Source organism: Cydia pomonella, chromosome 4, assembly GCF_033807575.1.
Source record: "Cydia pomonella isolate Wapato2018A chromosome 4, ilCydPomo1, whole genome shotgun sequence".
Lineage (NCBI taxonomy): Eukaryota > Metazoa > Arthropoda > Insecta > Lepidoptera > Tortricidae > Cydia > Cydia pomonella.
Window position 1 is genome coordinate 21036239 of NC_084706.1, and position 15740 is coordinate 21051978.

General features: G+C 36.7%; 1 protein-coding gene across 1 annotated transcript in view; it reads right to left on the reverse strand.

Annotated features, from left to right (window-relative positions):
• LOC133517462 (protein suppressor of hairy wing-like) overlaps positions 1-15187 on the reverse strand; it is a 30666-nt gene extending 15479 nt beyond the window's left edge. The window contains exons 1-10 of the mRNA XM_061850794.1: positions 14808-15187; positions 11727-11830; positions 10884-11010; positions 10222-10299; positions 8847-8966; positions 8046-8198; positions 7125-7247; positions 4634-4777; positions 3654-3980; positions 1692-1855 (exon numbers count right to left, since the gene is read on the reverse strand). Of these exons, the coding sequence (XP_061706778.1) occupies positions 1692-1855; positions 3654-3980; positions 4634-4777; positions 7125-7247; positions 8046-8198; positions 8847-8966; positions 10222-10299; positions 10884-11010; positions 11727-11830; positions 14808-14888 (1421 nt within the window). The 5' untranslated portion in view covers positions 14889-15187. The remainder of the gene's footprint in view (positions 1-1691; positions 1856-3653; positions 3981-4633; positions 4778-7124; positions 7248-8045; positions 8199-8846; positions 8967-10221; positions 10300-10883; positions 11011-11726; positions 11831-14807) is intronic.
• Positions 15188-15740: the final 553 nt, after the last annotated feature.

Genomic DNA, 15740 nt, shown 5'->3' on the forward strand with positions numbered 1-15740 from the left:
TAATAAAATAGACGCCTTAAAGTTTTATCAGCAACTTGTTCTTTTTGTCGGCCATTGGCAAGTAAAGTTACGTGGCATCGATAGAATGATAAAATAAAAATTATTAATGGAGTATTTTGTACATAAATATTGATCAAACAAGTACATTTTTAGGTTACTTTACTAAAACAATGGCGAACTTGCTATTACAGCTTTAGCTCTCCCTTAACGCATCATTTACACTTTTTGAGATACAGCATCTTTAGTCGAGAGTATTGTGCAGTCTTTAGTATACATAAGAGCTACGTTAAAGCTTGAAACTTCATAAGAGAGTTATGCAACGCTTTTAGTATCTGGTGTTACGACACACTTGACTAACTCTTTTATGCAACCCATGCCTGCAGCTTAAAGTTATCACAACACCTAAAGATATATAAGATACTTCACAGTAACCATTAAGTAACAATAAACATCAGTAAGTGTCAGCGGGCGCTGTTGTAAAGATTTAAGTGTTACAAACAGGTTAAAGCTATAAAGCTTGACTCCAGTAGCTGTAATTAACACTATTATTACTCTCAATTCTGCATAACATCATCCATTGTAGCTCTAGAACCACTGTTGGAGTGGAATTTATTTCTTAACTCCTCTATAACGTTCCAAGCTATAACTGAGATTATTATAACGCCGTTCAAAAGATTAAAGTTTTAAAGAAGCCTGTAACTGACGGTGTAATGTTTGTTGGGCGCCTGATGGTAAGCAGTCTCCGTAGCCTATGGACGCCTGCAACTCCAGAGGTGTTACATATGCGTTGGCGACCCTAACACTCTGCACCCTTGTTGAGCTCTGGCAACCTTACTCACCGACAGGAACACAAAACTATGAGTAATAGGGTCTTACCCTTACCCTTACCCTTAATAAATTACCATCAAACCATCTAACAATAGTCTAAAAGCTCCAAGTATGGTCCAAAATTAACTCAAATATCATGGTTCAAGTATGACTAATTATTTGAATGTAGTTCTAAGACAAAACTTTCGCAAAATATGTGTATAAATTAAAGAAAAAACTCGGAAAAAAACACTTTAATACTTCATTACGCATTGAATTTGTGAAACATAGACCGCGAACCAGGAACGATTTCCATGACCAATCGCCTCCCGGGCGAAAACTCGTATAATGGTTAACGGTTATGTATGATGAACCCTAGTGGACGTCAGCTGCCGCTCCGTTAGTGGGTTGAGGTTAGGCAGCCACCGAAACACGTAAAAAATTTGACGTCGCCTCCCGTTTGATACTTTGTCAGATAGTTCAGATGCTATTGTTAATAATTTAAAAAATCGTCAGCCGGTTATATCGCGGTGGTAAGAACATCAGCTGGTCGCATGAACATGTAAAAAATAAGCACTTTACCTTTTTATTATAGCAATTACAAGTCATGAAACTTTGCATGTAGCATTTCATCTGGCAAAACGCTTCAAACGCCATAAACGGATTACGCTATTTACATATTACGCAAACTTTGCGGACATAAAGTGGCGCGTATTTTTTACATGTTCATTTTACAGCTGACGGTCTTTCCTTAAACTTCGTTGGGGGGAGGGGGGGGGGTTATTTATTCTATGACAAAGGTCATAAAGTAAGTCCTCTTCTTCTGAAGGTCTCTCGACAACCACGTTTAAGGTTTGCAACTGTACCTGACGACAAGTCCTCACCAGTGCCTGACGTGTTCCTGGTGCACGGTCCCGTTCTCCACGGTGAGGTGCGGCAGCAGCGCCTGCTCGTAGGGCTCGCCCTCCGCCGGCTCCACGCCCTCCACGGCCACGTGGATGCCCTCCATCAGGTCCTCGGGCTCGCTGAACTCGCCCATGTCCTCTAGCTGTTACGTAAATAAAATAAAAAAGATAAAGATACTTTATTATTCAAGTCTATTACAATGCGCTTATGAACGTCAAATAAAGCTACACCGGCTCTAAACCGAGAAGATTTAAATCCCACCTCCATTTGAGGAGGGTATCGCAATATCGAACGGCAAGTATCTCGGCGGGATACAACTTTTCAAAACATTGCGTCTTATAATTAACATGCATTAAATAAGAAAAAATACAATTTAGATTACTATAGAAATCATGCAATAGGGTTGTTTCCATCTACAAATCTTAGGGCAGAATTGTATCCTAATAAATTCTTTTGGATTATAAGAACATGTTAAACTACCTTTAGTGGACCTGTAATAACCATATTTTTGTAAATATTGAATTTAAAATATCTTTTGGCACACGTCACGTGACCAAACTCGAAACGTCATTGAACATTCTGATGACGTCACAACTCTCGGATTGACACTGTTGACAGTTAGGCGATAAACAACAAAACGACAAATGTCAGTTGACAGTTCGTATCTTCTACGTGCGTATGTAGTTATGTGTCAAACCGTAAACTGTGACGTCACACAATTTTCAAAGAGCGTTTGGGCGCGAAAGCATCTGTCAAAATATATTTTGTTAATTTAACATATTTAAAGCCGTTTTTAGTATAAAAGTTGAATTTTAGGGCAACTTTTAGTGAATATAGAACGTAATACGAGCGTTTCAAAAAATTGGAAACAACCCTATTACATACAGTAGCTACTTTAAGTTTAGAAATTCGATTTAAAAATAGATATGTACATCACATCATACAAATACGTAGTTCTTTCAGAAAACATGTTGAACTCTTACAAAAGGAAAAGAAAATAAAACGAATAAAGAATAAAATGAAATTAATAAATTTGAATTGTGGAAGATGTGTAAAGTATAAGACATCTGGGATCCCTTCCGCAGGGGCCGACCCCTGCGGAAGGGATCCCCTAGGTCCGAACCTAGGGCCTATTTCTCGAACGGTATTAGTCTAATATTATTAGTCCACGAACTGTCAAATCGTATGGGTTACCATGGCAACACACTAATAATATTAGACTAATATCGTTTGAGAAATGGGGCCCTGTCAAGTTGTATAAGTTACCATGGCAAAATACTTATTTTATTAGACTACCCTCTTTAATGACTAGAGTTCTCTTTATGGAAGGTAGAGGTAAGGAATTCAATCTCCATAGGCAAAACTGTTGCAAAAGTACCCAGCTGTCAGCTATAAATAATAGTTCCAAATCTCTCCAGAGTAGCGCTAGAGTAGATAAGAACGTAGGCGTTATTAACGGAGTGAAGTGCGCTGTCTATAATTTGATTTTTTTTTTCAATTATTCTAAGTATTGTAGCGTCACCTATTTAAGGTATTTTGACGGACACTTTTTGGTACATGGTGATTCCATTCTTACCTCTACCTTCCATAGTTCTCTTAGTTCCAAATAATCATTCGGGCACACTTTGTGAATTAGCCATTACCTGGGTCAAAATTATTGTTGTTGTCTTGTTTTGGACCCCTCTGTCACGTTTGTATTTTTGTATTTTATCAAATTAATAAAAAAAGGCGAGTGCTATTCCATTTCTTTTTAGCTGTAGATTACATTTAACATGACAGAAAAATAATAACTTAATTTCATCTCATACAAAAAGCTACACTCCGGCACATTTTTTGGAGACAAAAAACAAAACGAAAAGAATTTTGACCCACATGCAAAATTATTAATCACATTGTCAGGGATGAAAGAAACTTGATGCACAGCAATTTACAAAACTTACCTTCCCATGCACTTCCTTGATATGCGTCTCACACTGCTTCTGTTTTCTGAACGTCTTATTACATTTCATACAATTATACATCTCCAACTTGTCCAGTGTATCATATAAGTCCCCTTTCTCCACTTCATTACTCGGCACCTCTTTATCCATACTTGCCATGGAATATTGCACCTTGCTAGAGTATTGAAGCGTCTTGTCGCTGGATGTGTAAAGGATGTGTTTGTCCATCGTTTGGTACATAGTTTTCGGGACTGTGTTTTCTAAAGATAGTTCTACTATTGAGTCTGGTAGGTTCGCTGCATTGTCCTCTATGCAGGTGTTGGTCATCTAAAACGGAAATATACCACGGGCGGTGAGTTAGTGTAGGTTTGATAAAACCAGGAATTTAATACATTAATGTATATAATACAACCTTGTGAGTATAAGTTATGGACCAGGCATGTGGGCCGATTTTGAAATATTCTTACTTTAATAAATTTGTGACTAAATACATCACAGTCCCTAAACAATATGGCGATAATCAGGCGCTATTGAAAATACAAATCCACGTACGAGCGGTGGGGGGGGGAAATGACCGAACGGGATAGTCTTATGTATCTTTCGGTAGGAGTAGCAGAGAAAGCGTTATTATGGTTTGTCCTTGTTAGTCTTTTTTTAGTCCCCGCCATGAATTTAGTATGGTTTTATGATGGTGGGTAACAATGAACCCGACCAAAGTATGTAGGTCTTAAAACGTGTTTTGAATTTCGACGCATTGCATATGTTTTGTCCCTCACGGACGCACGCGTATTGCATATCTATAGAAAATATACTAAATATATGTTTTAAAGGGATTTGAATATCATTATTCGATTTAATTTAATCAATTTTAATTTTGAATGACCATTCAGAAAAATCTATAACGATTCAAAGCTGGTTAACAACTACTATCCCTTAAATATTCCCAGTTAATGTACGTTGGATTTTCTTTTTTTCCATACCTTATCAATTCCTAAGTCAGACACAGGGTTCTCGATGATGATGGTGGCATGAGGCTCGTAGTGCTGCTTGAGATGCTGGTAGAACTTCAGCTGTTCCTCGCCGTAGTATTCCCCGCATATGCAGCATATTAGCACTGGCCGGACCTGTAGTCACAATATAAATAAATATTATAGGACATTATTACAATTGACTAAAGTCCCACAGTAAGGCTTGTGTTGTGGGTACTTAGACAACGATATATATAATATATAAATACTTAAATACATAGAAAACACTCATGACTCAGGAACAAATATCCTTACCAGGATTTGAAATGAAATGAAAAATATTTTCAGGCAACTATGGGCCCATAGATAAATACCTTAAAAGTAGCATACAATATAAAATATATCTTAAAAACTAAAACACACACTATGGCTGCGATGAATTTCGCAACCACGCTGTGTCAAGGAGCCGGCCGCGGAACCGCCGAAACTTGACACCCTTCGGCCAAAACTCCTTTGTGAAGTTCGCTCGACGTTCAGTCAGAACCATAGAGAACTAAGAAGTAATAGAGTGCTCACTCCATACATCAGTTTTGGTACCAAAATGCTTATTATTTTCGCAGTCGATATCGAGTAGCGGAACTCTCAGTACTTGTTCTTGACAATAGATATCGCGGCAAACAAAAAGTCTAATGCTCAACGATTTTCAGTTAATATTATAACCAGAGTGAGCGTAGAAGTTGAAAATAGAGTTCCAGTTACTTTGGTTATAATCAGTGATCGGTTATTTTTATCTCCCTCGCGGGATATCAAGTAGAAAAGTTAATATAGATACGACAGTTTCCCGCGATACCGAACAAACCGTTCAAAAATAAAACAATTTAAATTATCTCTAAGGAATTTTTTACTCTTACATGGCAACCAGTTGAGACAAAAACTTTTATTCTTTTCCTAATAATGTTGAGATTAGGAAAAGAATAAAAGTTTTTGTCTCAAATGTTATAAAGCAAAATATATTAAAACCTCCACAAAGTATTAGCTTATATATCTGTCATGATGGAAAAGTACTTCAAAATCTTGACATTGACATTTCATTATTCTCTGGATTTCAGTTCTAATTATTTTTGGTGAGCAATAAAACCATTTGACATTGTGGACATTGTTTTTCTCAAACTACCTCTCAGTTGAAAGAAGTGTAATTGACTTTTTGATACCGTAAAACCACCCAACTATAGTCCAAAGCTCCCAACTATGGTCCACAAATAAACTCAATTTTTCTCGTTCAGGTGTGTATTTTACTATATTTTTGTAGTTCTAAGGCAAAGTATGTTTATAAATGGAAGGTAAAACTAGGAGTAAACCACAAGGAACATTGGTATAGATACTTAATTTCCTTTTGAACTTGTGGACCATAGTTGCAGTATTGGACTAGAGTTGGGTAGTTTTACGGTAACGAATTCATTTATTCAAACAATTAACCCGTAGTAACTATATATTAGCTGATAGACACGCGTACTTACTCGCCGAACTTTTATCCAAACGGTACAAAATGTGCCGCTTTGGAGGCAGCAAATGAGCTGCCAGTGTAAACACTTGTGCTCATTTGTTCGATTTAGACAAAAGAACGGTGAGTAAGTACTCGTCTATCAGGTACTTAGATGTTTTAAAGTGTAATAAAATAAACACATTGTATTTTTTTGCCTTTTCTAACAACATAAAGCCCGGATTCCCGGGGCATATACATACTAACATAATGATTGAGGTCGTTCACCCCATGTCGAATCCAAAAAACCGATCACTGGTTATAATATTAGCGGATAATCGTGACACTATGACAATAAAGATGGCTTAGGTATAGGTATCTCTTTTCGTAACTGGCGTTTTACTTCTAAGGTTGTGAGGAATTGAGGATCTTCGAATTGTTTGACGCTGTTTTTATGGTTTCGTAGTCACCTAGAAACCCTTATAGTTTCGCGATTCCCGTCTGTCCGTCCGTCCGCGGCTTTGCTCCGTGATCGTTAGTAGAAAGCTGCAAAAGCATGCATGGCAACAGAACTTTTTTTTTAACAACAGAACTTACAAAACTTGGTGTATTTTATCAGCATAATAAGTGTAACAAAAGGGTGACACGATCTATATACAATCAAAAGGGTATCCTTATTTCTAACCCCGTTAGAAAAAAATGTTTTTTGAACCACCCTATTCTACCATCAATAACTGCTGTCTGTATTATGTATGCAACAAACGTAAGCTATATCTGAGCGAACGTAATAATAGTTATGCTGCTGTTCTAAGCTTTAGTGTAAGTATGATTTTACCCATGGCAATGTTATAAACACTAAGTTGTTAAAAAGTTTATAATGAGCGCCTACATCTCACTAAACTGTATTAATTTATTGTTATTACTGTCTAGGATGGAAATGTACACTAGATTAAGTAATTACATTGTACTAAATTATGTTAAATAAAGAACTCATATAAATAAAAAAAACTGCTGTCAGGTTACCTCGTGCGTGATATTGTGTGCGTCGTCCGCGAGATGCGTCTGGTGCTGCACTTGAGTTACATAGTTGTCGGGGAGTATCTCTTCTTGTTGCACTTCGTCGTTGCAGCTGATAACTACTATGTCCTGTGAAAGTAAAGTTAGGTTAACACCTAGCATAGAGAAATAAGTAAGTAGTGCCAACACCATAAATCAGTTTTCTTACCAAAACGCGGGTTATTTCGCAGTCGACATCTAGCGTTAAGTAGCGTACCAGTAATGCTTTTTGACAATAGATGTTGCGACGAACGAAAAGTATAATGCTCATTATTGAGCAATTAGTAAATTGTTGAGCAATACACTTTGTCAGTCGCGACACTCGTGACATCTAGTGTCAAGTAGCGGTACTGATAAATCCGCTGGTTAACGCTAGATTTCGAGTCCGAAATAACCCGCGTTTTGGTAAGAAAACGGATGTATGGAGAGAGCAATCTATGCTTACTTATTTCTCTATAGTGTTAGAACATGTTCGGGAATTGATAGTTGGGTTTACAGACATAAGGTACAGTACCGGCCATAAATATATCACCTTCAGGTTTTTACGTCAAAGCTTTTTAGAGTTCCTAGTTGACTACGGATTAGTGCGGAACCCTAAAAAGGTTTGCCGTAAAAATCTGAAGGTGATATATTTTTGGCCAGTAATGTATTTCCACATGGCATTTTCTGACAAGTACAAAACTAGTTTAAATTGTTCCATAACTGATGTGTGAGAGCACTTTTATACCAACTGATGCACAAGGTATTTACTAGTTCTGAGATGTCTTTTACCAGCCGTCTAGGCGAGATCTTGTGTAATTTTTTTTGTAGACTTGGCCCTCGGAGTCCAGCATGCTGTAGGTCTGTTGGATATTGGTTAGGAACTAGAATAGCATACTGCATATTGACCTGCTGCGGGGTGGTGTTCCCAGTATTCCGTTTTAGTTTCCGGGATATCCGCTTCTTGTGCGGCAGGCTCTTCTTGCTGGGCTGCCGGTTCTGGCCCGGAGACGCGTCCGGCAGCTCCAGGACTTGGCCTTCGGAGTGTAGCACGCTGTTGGTCTATGAACATTTGTGAGGGACTATAAATAGCAGAAGTGTTATCATAGCAAAGAATTATCTAAGAGGACTATCGTGCCATCGAGTTTAGAGATGGCGCTATATAAGTTTACAAAAAAATATGTAATTAGTTTAACTTTTGTATTCTATTAAATATTCAATAAAAAATATTATAGGGACATTCTTTTACATAAATTGACTACGTCCCACGGCCCACGGTAAGCTCAAGAAGGCTTCTGTTGTGGGTACTCAGACAACGATATATATATAATTTAAGTTGTAAACATTTTTTTTGAATATTTTTACTCCGATCCACCCAGAGCGAGCATACGCGCGAGGCGATTTCCTCGCGCACAAAACGGCCAGTAGACGTGCCTAGTGACGCCATCTTGCCGAGCAAATAGTTACACGAGCACGCGGCCGCGCGAGGCCGAGCGTTTGCCGCGCGAAGAAATTTCCTCGCGAGGCTGTTCGCTCTGTGTGGACCCGCATTAGCGTGCATATTTAGTATAATGTTACTTAATCAAATGCTTAAGCTTTTGCATGAATAAACGAAAATGATAAAAACACAACCGAATTGAGAACCTCCTCCTTTTGAAATCTTGAAGTCGGTTAAAAAGGAGAAAACTAATAAGGTCCGGTTCAAAATACCTTCATGTTATTCTTGGATTTGTTGAACCAGTCAGCGTCGGAGCACCGCTTCATCTCCTGCAGCGGCGGTAACGGCGGCAACGATGGCATTTGCACAACTATTGAGTCACCCTGCTGCTCCTGAGCGCGACAAGGACATCAATATGGGTACATCAATGATGTAAATAAAAAAAAACATTTATTCAGAATAATTATACCCCATTAGACTTAAATCGACCGGGATATAAACCGTGATTACCTCTTATATTGTTTTGCGTCGAAATATCGGGACCTCAAAAATATAAAAGGTAATCACGGTTTATACCCGGTCGATTTAAGTCTAGTGAAACTAACCGTGTTCAAAACTGTTAAATATAACCCATTCTATAAAACAACTATTCTGCCAAACTGCAGGACAGTTTGTTGGCAGAGGGACTCCCTTAAAACATAGATGGGTAGACTTAGCTAAATGGCTAGTTACTTGTTAAGTACATCTTATTGCTTATAATGGTAACTTCAATTTGATTCTGCTTGTGAGAAACATTTTCTTTTAAACATAAACATTCTAAGTGATTTACACTCCCTTTTATCATACGGTATTTCATTATACAATTTGAGGACCAAATACTTCCTACTTCTTTTTCCATAATATTACCACACGACGGAACCGTTAACATACAGATCGTAAAGATTAATATGATATAAATTCGCGGTACAACGGTTTAGAATCACTGATACTACACTGAAAATACATTGATGTAGATTTCAGAGAAACTGCACTTGTAGAGGTAATAGGAATGTTCCCTGTATTTAAAATAAATTATTTCACACCATGCACGAAATAAAGCACTAGAAAAATATGGGAAAAACCTAGACCGTAGTGTCCGCAGTTATTTTCAGACACAATTTATATTTAATAATTAATAAATCCGAAAGAACTATAAAATAAGTATGTAACTTGACCTTGACGTCATTGTTCTGTATTTCATAGATTCCATAGTGGGTAATCGTTTTGATAGTTCGAAAAAGGAAACTGATTAGACTAAAAAGTCAACTACCCTATTATTTTATAGTTATACAAAGAGTTATTAATAGTTAAAAGGAATAAAGTCTAACAAAAATCTTGCTTCGAATGTTACACCTACGTAAATGTCGCTGTACATTCCCGTAATTTTATTATCACACGATATGTGGCTGTCAAACTTAGAGGCACGATTTTTTTTTAATTTACACATGTTATAGTTTGTGTCATCTACGATGACGCGCAGATTTGTCAAATCTAACCTTTAATATTATGACAACACGAGTCAAGGCACACGTCTTCGTGAATGACACGATCTGTATACAATCAATGAATGTTTGCTTTAACAAATGCGTAGAATAATATGCGACTCACCAAAGTTTGCGCATTGAAAAGCCGCAATTGGCCATCTAGCATAACTGAGGACTCCACATCACCCCTCACTGAAGTTATCTGAAAATAAAAGTCATTGGAATCCATTAAAACGTCTTATCAACTGAAAAAAAAAATGTTCAGGCTGTTTCATTACACAAGATGGTATGGGCTATAGACGTTACAGTCCAATTTTAGAAAAGATATGAAAAAAGGTAATTATACACTCAGGGCCCAGGGTTTGTCTCGATACAAACGCAATTCGCTAAAAATATATACTTACGAGTAGTACATATGGTGCTACTTTCCCGCACGCGTTCCATGCATGTCGAAACTTTAAAGAGCCATATGTACTGTAAAACGTTGTACGATACAAGTGCAGAAAATAAGAAATTCGCAACAAGTAATGATAAATTAAAGCACGACCGAATAGTGTTTTAAGTCGACACGAGTAATTTAATTTTTGTTCTGCAAATTTTGAAAAAAAAGGAAAACCTATAAACCTAGTTATTCATTATGTCTATAACATACTCAAAAATCGTGGAGAATGGAAATTACTTAGAAGTGGAAAAAGTTTTCTCTTTATGTATTGACGATCACGATCCATCTCTCATCATCAATCATGATCTTTTCTCTTAAAGATAAGTTAGAGAAACAAAATTTACCTTATGTGATGGGTGGTAATGCGGGGCTCCGGATTTGGCCAGCTGCGCCACGATGGCTGCTAGCCGGCCATCCGGGTCAAGCATTTCTTCCCCCCACCCTTCCACGTGCTCCCCCACTGATACTTGCCTGCGGAAAGTTTAAATGCAACTTTATTATCCATTTTAGGTCTTAGATTAGGATGTTTATATTCATATTATATTAAAATAAAATATCATACTTACAAAACAATACGAAATACATATAAACACATTATTAAAAAAACGTTATTTGGCTAGTGCTTCTGCACTCCAAAATAGAGTAATGCAGCATTTTTGGGACTTAAAAGAAGTTAGTAGTAGTAGCGAAGTAACAACACTTTGTGGTAAAAGTGATTGCAGTTAATCTTAACGCTGCCACACCATTAACATGTATGTCACTCTTAATAATAATTAATAATAATAAAGACGTTTATTCAAAAAGTTTAAACATAGGTACATAATAATATTAATAATAGTACACAATAATGCTTACAAACTAATTGAAAGGGAAAGTGGCTCAGCTAATGTCTGCGCCAAAAGGCCTCGGGGCACAGCGGCCCTAAGGACTTCCAGCAATGGACGCTGTTATTCTGCCATCGCTGTATTTGTACATCTAGCTAAGGACAGCAGAAACATTAACACTATTACTTTTAGGACAGGATAGCAAAACCGAACCGCAGTGAATACAAAAAAAAGCTAACTTAACTAAAACTCTTGTATATTTTTCAAGTTCTGTGGTGGGAAATAATTTTCCCATCTCATTTTCAAGTGCCACTTTTCCCTCTTATTGTTAAACCAATTTAGATCATACAATTTTTACCATACCGGCACATTTGCTGACTGAAGTTCTGTGGCATGACTGTCACAACTCTGTTGCCTTCATCCTCTTGTATGTTCAGCGCCAGAGAATTTGCATCTACATGAACAGACTGGAAAGAAACATGATAATAATTTGTCAATATTTACATGTTGCATTCAATAAATTGCTTAGCACTAGTTTAAAGGTCAAGAGGATACATAGTGGAACGACTTGTAGTGCAAGGAAAAGTCAGAGGCACAACGTGCGGTACGTATTGGTGACCTACCACCAATGCCAAGTGTAAATCACTGCACCAAAATTGGTGTTGCAAACAAGTAAACACTGCATCACAACTAGTTGCAGAAACAATGACAATAATGCTGACAGTCGTAAGTATATATATATCTACTATGTGCAATCGGTAACGTCAATGCCGGATTTAGAGGTCTGGAGGCCTCGGGCAATAAATGAGTGGAGGCCCCCTGGCCCCAAATTGTTTCCCAAATAAAATGGTAAATTTTCCAATGTCTCTATTGTGGGGGCCCTTTTTTTGTGGAGGCCCCGGGGCTGTAGCCCCGGTTGCCCTCCCCTAAATCCGGCCCTGGGTAACGTTTTAGGCACGTTTGGTATTGGGACCGTGCGAAGTGCGTGGTGGGGGTAAGTAAAGCGATCCCAGCGCATAAGGTGGTAAAAATTTGAACTAACTGCGGATAGCGTCTTTAACATTTCGTACAATTATATGGCTCGAAATGAAACTTTGATTTACGATTACTCCTGAAATATTCATTTAAATTGTATGGTGTAAGGGACCATTGTAAGCTGTATGAAATGCATAATATAACTAACGTATTTATTTTGATAATTGTTAATAATGTATCCATGTAAATAGCTTTGCAAATGCCGCATATTACGTGATCTTTTTTAGAAGTTAAGAATGGATATAGTAAGTTATCCTTAAAAGATAGACATTTCACATCGCGGACTTTTTTGTAGACCTATGAATGAGAAACAACCCCACCTTACATTGTGTTGTTATAGCTCAAACGGATTAGGAAGAGTTTTCGATTAAAGCTCCTAGCCAGCGTGATTTTTTCCGACAAAATCGTTATATTTCAAACAATTTACGCGTCTAACCTGGCATGCGCACACTGAACTGATTATGTCACGAACACGGAAACTAATCTACATCTTTAAGAATCTCAGGCATGTGGCTTCCCAGACTCTGTTGAAGCAAGTCTATGTGTCTTTGGCACAATCAGTTCTTGTCTACTGCATACCGGTTTGGGGTGGGGCTACCAAAATGAAATTCCTTGAACTAGAGAGGGCTCAAAGGTCACTACTAAAGGTGATGCATGCTAAACCCTTTAGATTTCCGACCAAAGACCTCTACGACATCTGTGATTTGCTGTCAGTTAGGGAACTCTACATATTACATGCAGTTTTGAAAAGGCACAAAACATTACCCTATAAAACTAACACTATGCCAAGAGACGAAGAAAACCAAATGCAATAAAAGTAATTAATTAAGATACTGAATAAAACATTTTTATTTTTTATTATTATTATTTTATTACACAAAACCTTACCAAGTTATACTTAAGCCTTCCTCAAGAATCACTCTATTGATAGATGAAAGTCGTATGAAAATCCGTTCAGTAGTTTTTAGTTTTGGAGTAGTTTTATAAGATGTATTGAATTGAGGTTTTCCCCTAGAATTGCGGACACTAGGTTGCGTGACAGTCGTGCATGCTCCCAATATCTAGACAGGGGTTTTGTTGCAGTGAACCTTCTGTGTAGTACTATTATTTATTCTGTGAGTTGGACAGACCTAGTCAAAAATGCACTTAATGAACCACTCCACAAATGTACAAGGAAGGTTACAGTAAGTACGAGAAGAATGGTGACAGATTGTGAACCTTGCCACCTGCCCTGATATTATGACCGCAACCACTCTACAAGAGTGTGATGACAAAGAAGAAGAATTACACTGAGGGATGCAATACATTTTACATTTTTACTTCATGAATACTTCAGTCTAGCAAAGTTTCAGCCACTGAGAAATTGGCAAAACAGTCAGAGTTGCTCTTAGACTAAAAAAAGAAAAAGTTTTTTTTGTGTTCTACCAATTACTACAAGCACTGAAATGATAATATTTTATGCAAAATGGCATAGATACAACACCGTTTTCTGTATCCCTACCAATGGTTATAAACGTGAAAGTAACTGTCTGTCTGTTACCATTTCATGCTTAATCTGCTGAACTACTTTAGACAATGTTTGCTATTGAATCCCAGGAGAGAACTTACGATAGTTTTTATTACAGAAATCATAATTAAGTGCAGGTTGCCACAGATGTAGTCACAAGTAGAAACTTTATTATGCTCTCATAATCCTAGTTGTGTTCCTTCTAAAGTATTGGATATGTGAGGCTATTTTTTAATACTTTACAATCTTAAGATAAAGCTAAGAAGTGAATATTTGACATGATAACTTAGATTTAAGTTCAACAATAATTATATTCCACAGATTTATGTAGGATACAAAATTGCCTGCCACATACCGAAAATTTTAAATTAATACATTGAAATGCAGTAGGTACTAGAAATAAGTTGCATTAATATTTTCTGGTGAAATCTGTGCTTCTTAAAATTACATTTTAAAAGTTCATAAGAAAGATAACATAAGTAACATTATCTTAATAAAATGCATTCAAGCATTAATTTTAGGCACTGGACAAAAGATTCCTAAAATTTAAGAATTGTAGTGGGAAACCAAAGCCTTATTTTTACTTATCAGTTGCTTGTAATGCTATATAAAACGATCAAAATATGATCATAGAAAAGCTTAGTTATATCAAAAAATACATGTAGCTCACAAACACTGAGCAGAATACAAATTACTAACAAAATACCTAACTATAAACAGTAATATTATTTCACTAGTATAAAATATACACATGACATTTCCAACCATCTGGTGAGTTGGGTTAAAGATGAATATTGAAATGAAAAGCTGAATTCAAAACACAAGTTAAAATAAGAGTGAAATTATGTACGGATCTAAAACTACGGGTTTTTGTCGCGTCAACAGCATCAAAACAAACTCACTTCAGTGGGCTGGTGGGTGATGTAGTGCGTCACCGCCTCGTCCATCTTGTCTTCCAAGAGATGAGGATTAACGTTCCTCATCGTGAAAATCTTAGAAAACTATATAATTCAAAACTGATCATTCCATTTCTACGACTTGCTCGCTTCTTTTCACTCGCTTGTTGGTTAAGTTGACAGCTGCTATAATTCAAGGTCACTAATGATTGTCAAAAGTCAAGCACAGGACACTGCAATACACTGTTAATTAATTTTGTTACGATAATATTTACAAGAAACTAAGCATTTTGATAAACACTGCAGACTAAGAAACTTTACATTTTTATGAAGATGCTATTCTCCATAAGCACTTTTTTGTTTCTTTGTAATATTAACATAAATAAATATTTGTACTGATGTTGCTACTAGTAAAAAATAAATCTGACATATCGTATTGATGTTTCTTTTTTATAAATGACAAAAAGGCAAAAAGGCCATAATCGTGTGCGATTAGCGTTAAGTGCCAGTTACATCAACACTTTATCAGGCCTGATATCAGACCCGATTTGGGGCCCGAGCAAGAGTAACTTAAGTCATTTCAAATATTGTCAACGATGTGCTAATATTTCGTGAAACGGAAACGGAAAACAATTATGAGGTCCGATATCAGGAAGTGTGAATGTAATTGGAGCTTACCTTGTACAGTACATACCATACAACAAAGATATCGTCGTCATAATTTTACGTCGAATTTATTTAATTATATCGTCATAGTTTTGTCATTTTAATCAATTAATCCTATATTTATGATTACATTTCTATGATAATGTAATTGCGGCCTAGCACAAAAAGATATCAGATTTAACTTTACCATTGATCTATGAGATTCTAAACTTAACAAAAATAGAATGCTTATATATGTATATTTAATTAATGTTGAACAACTAAGAAGATATA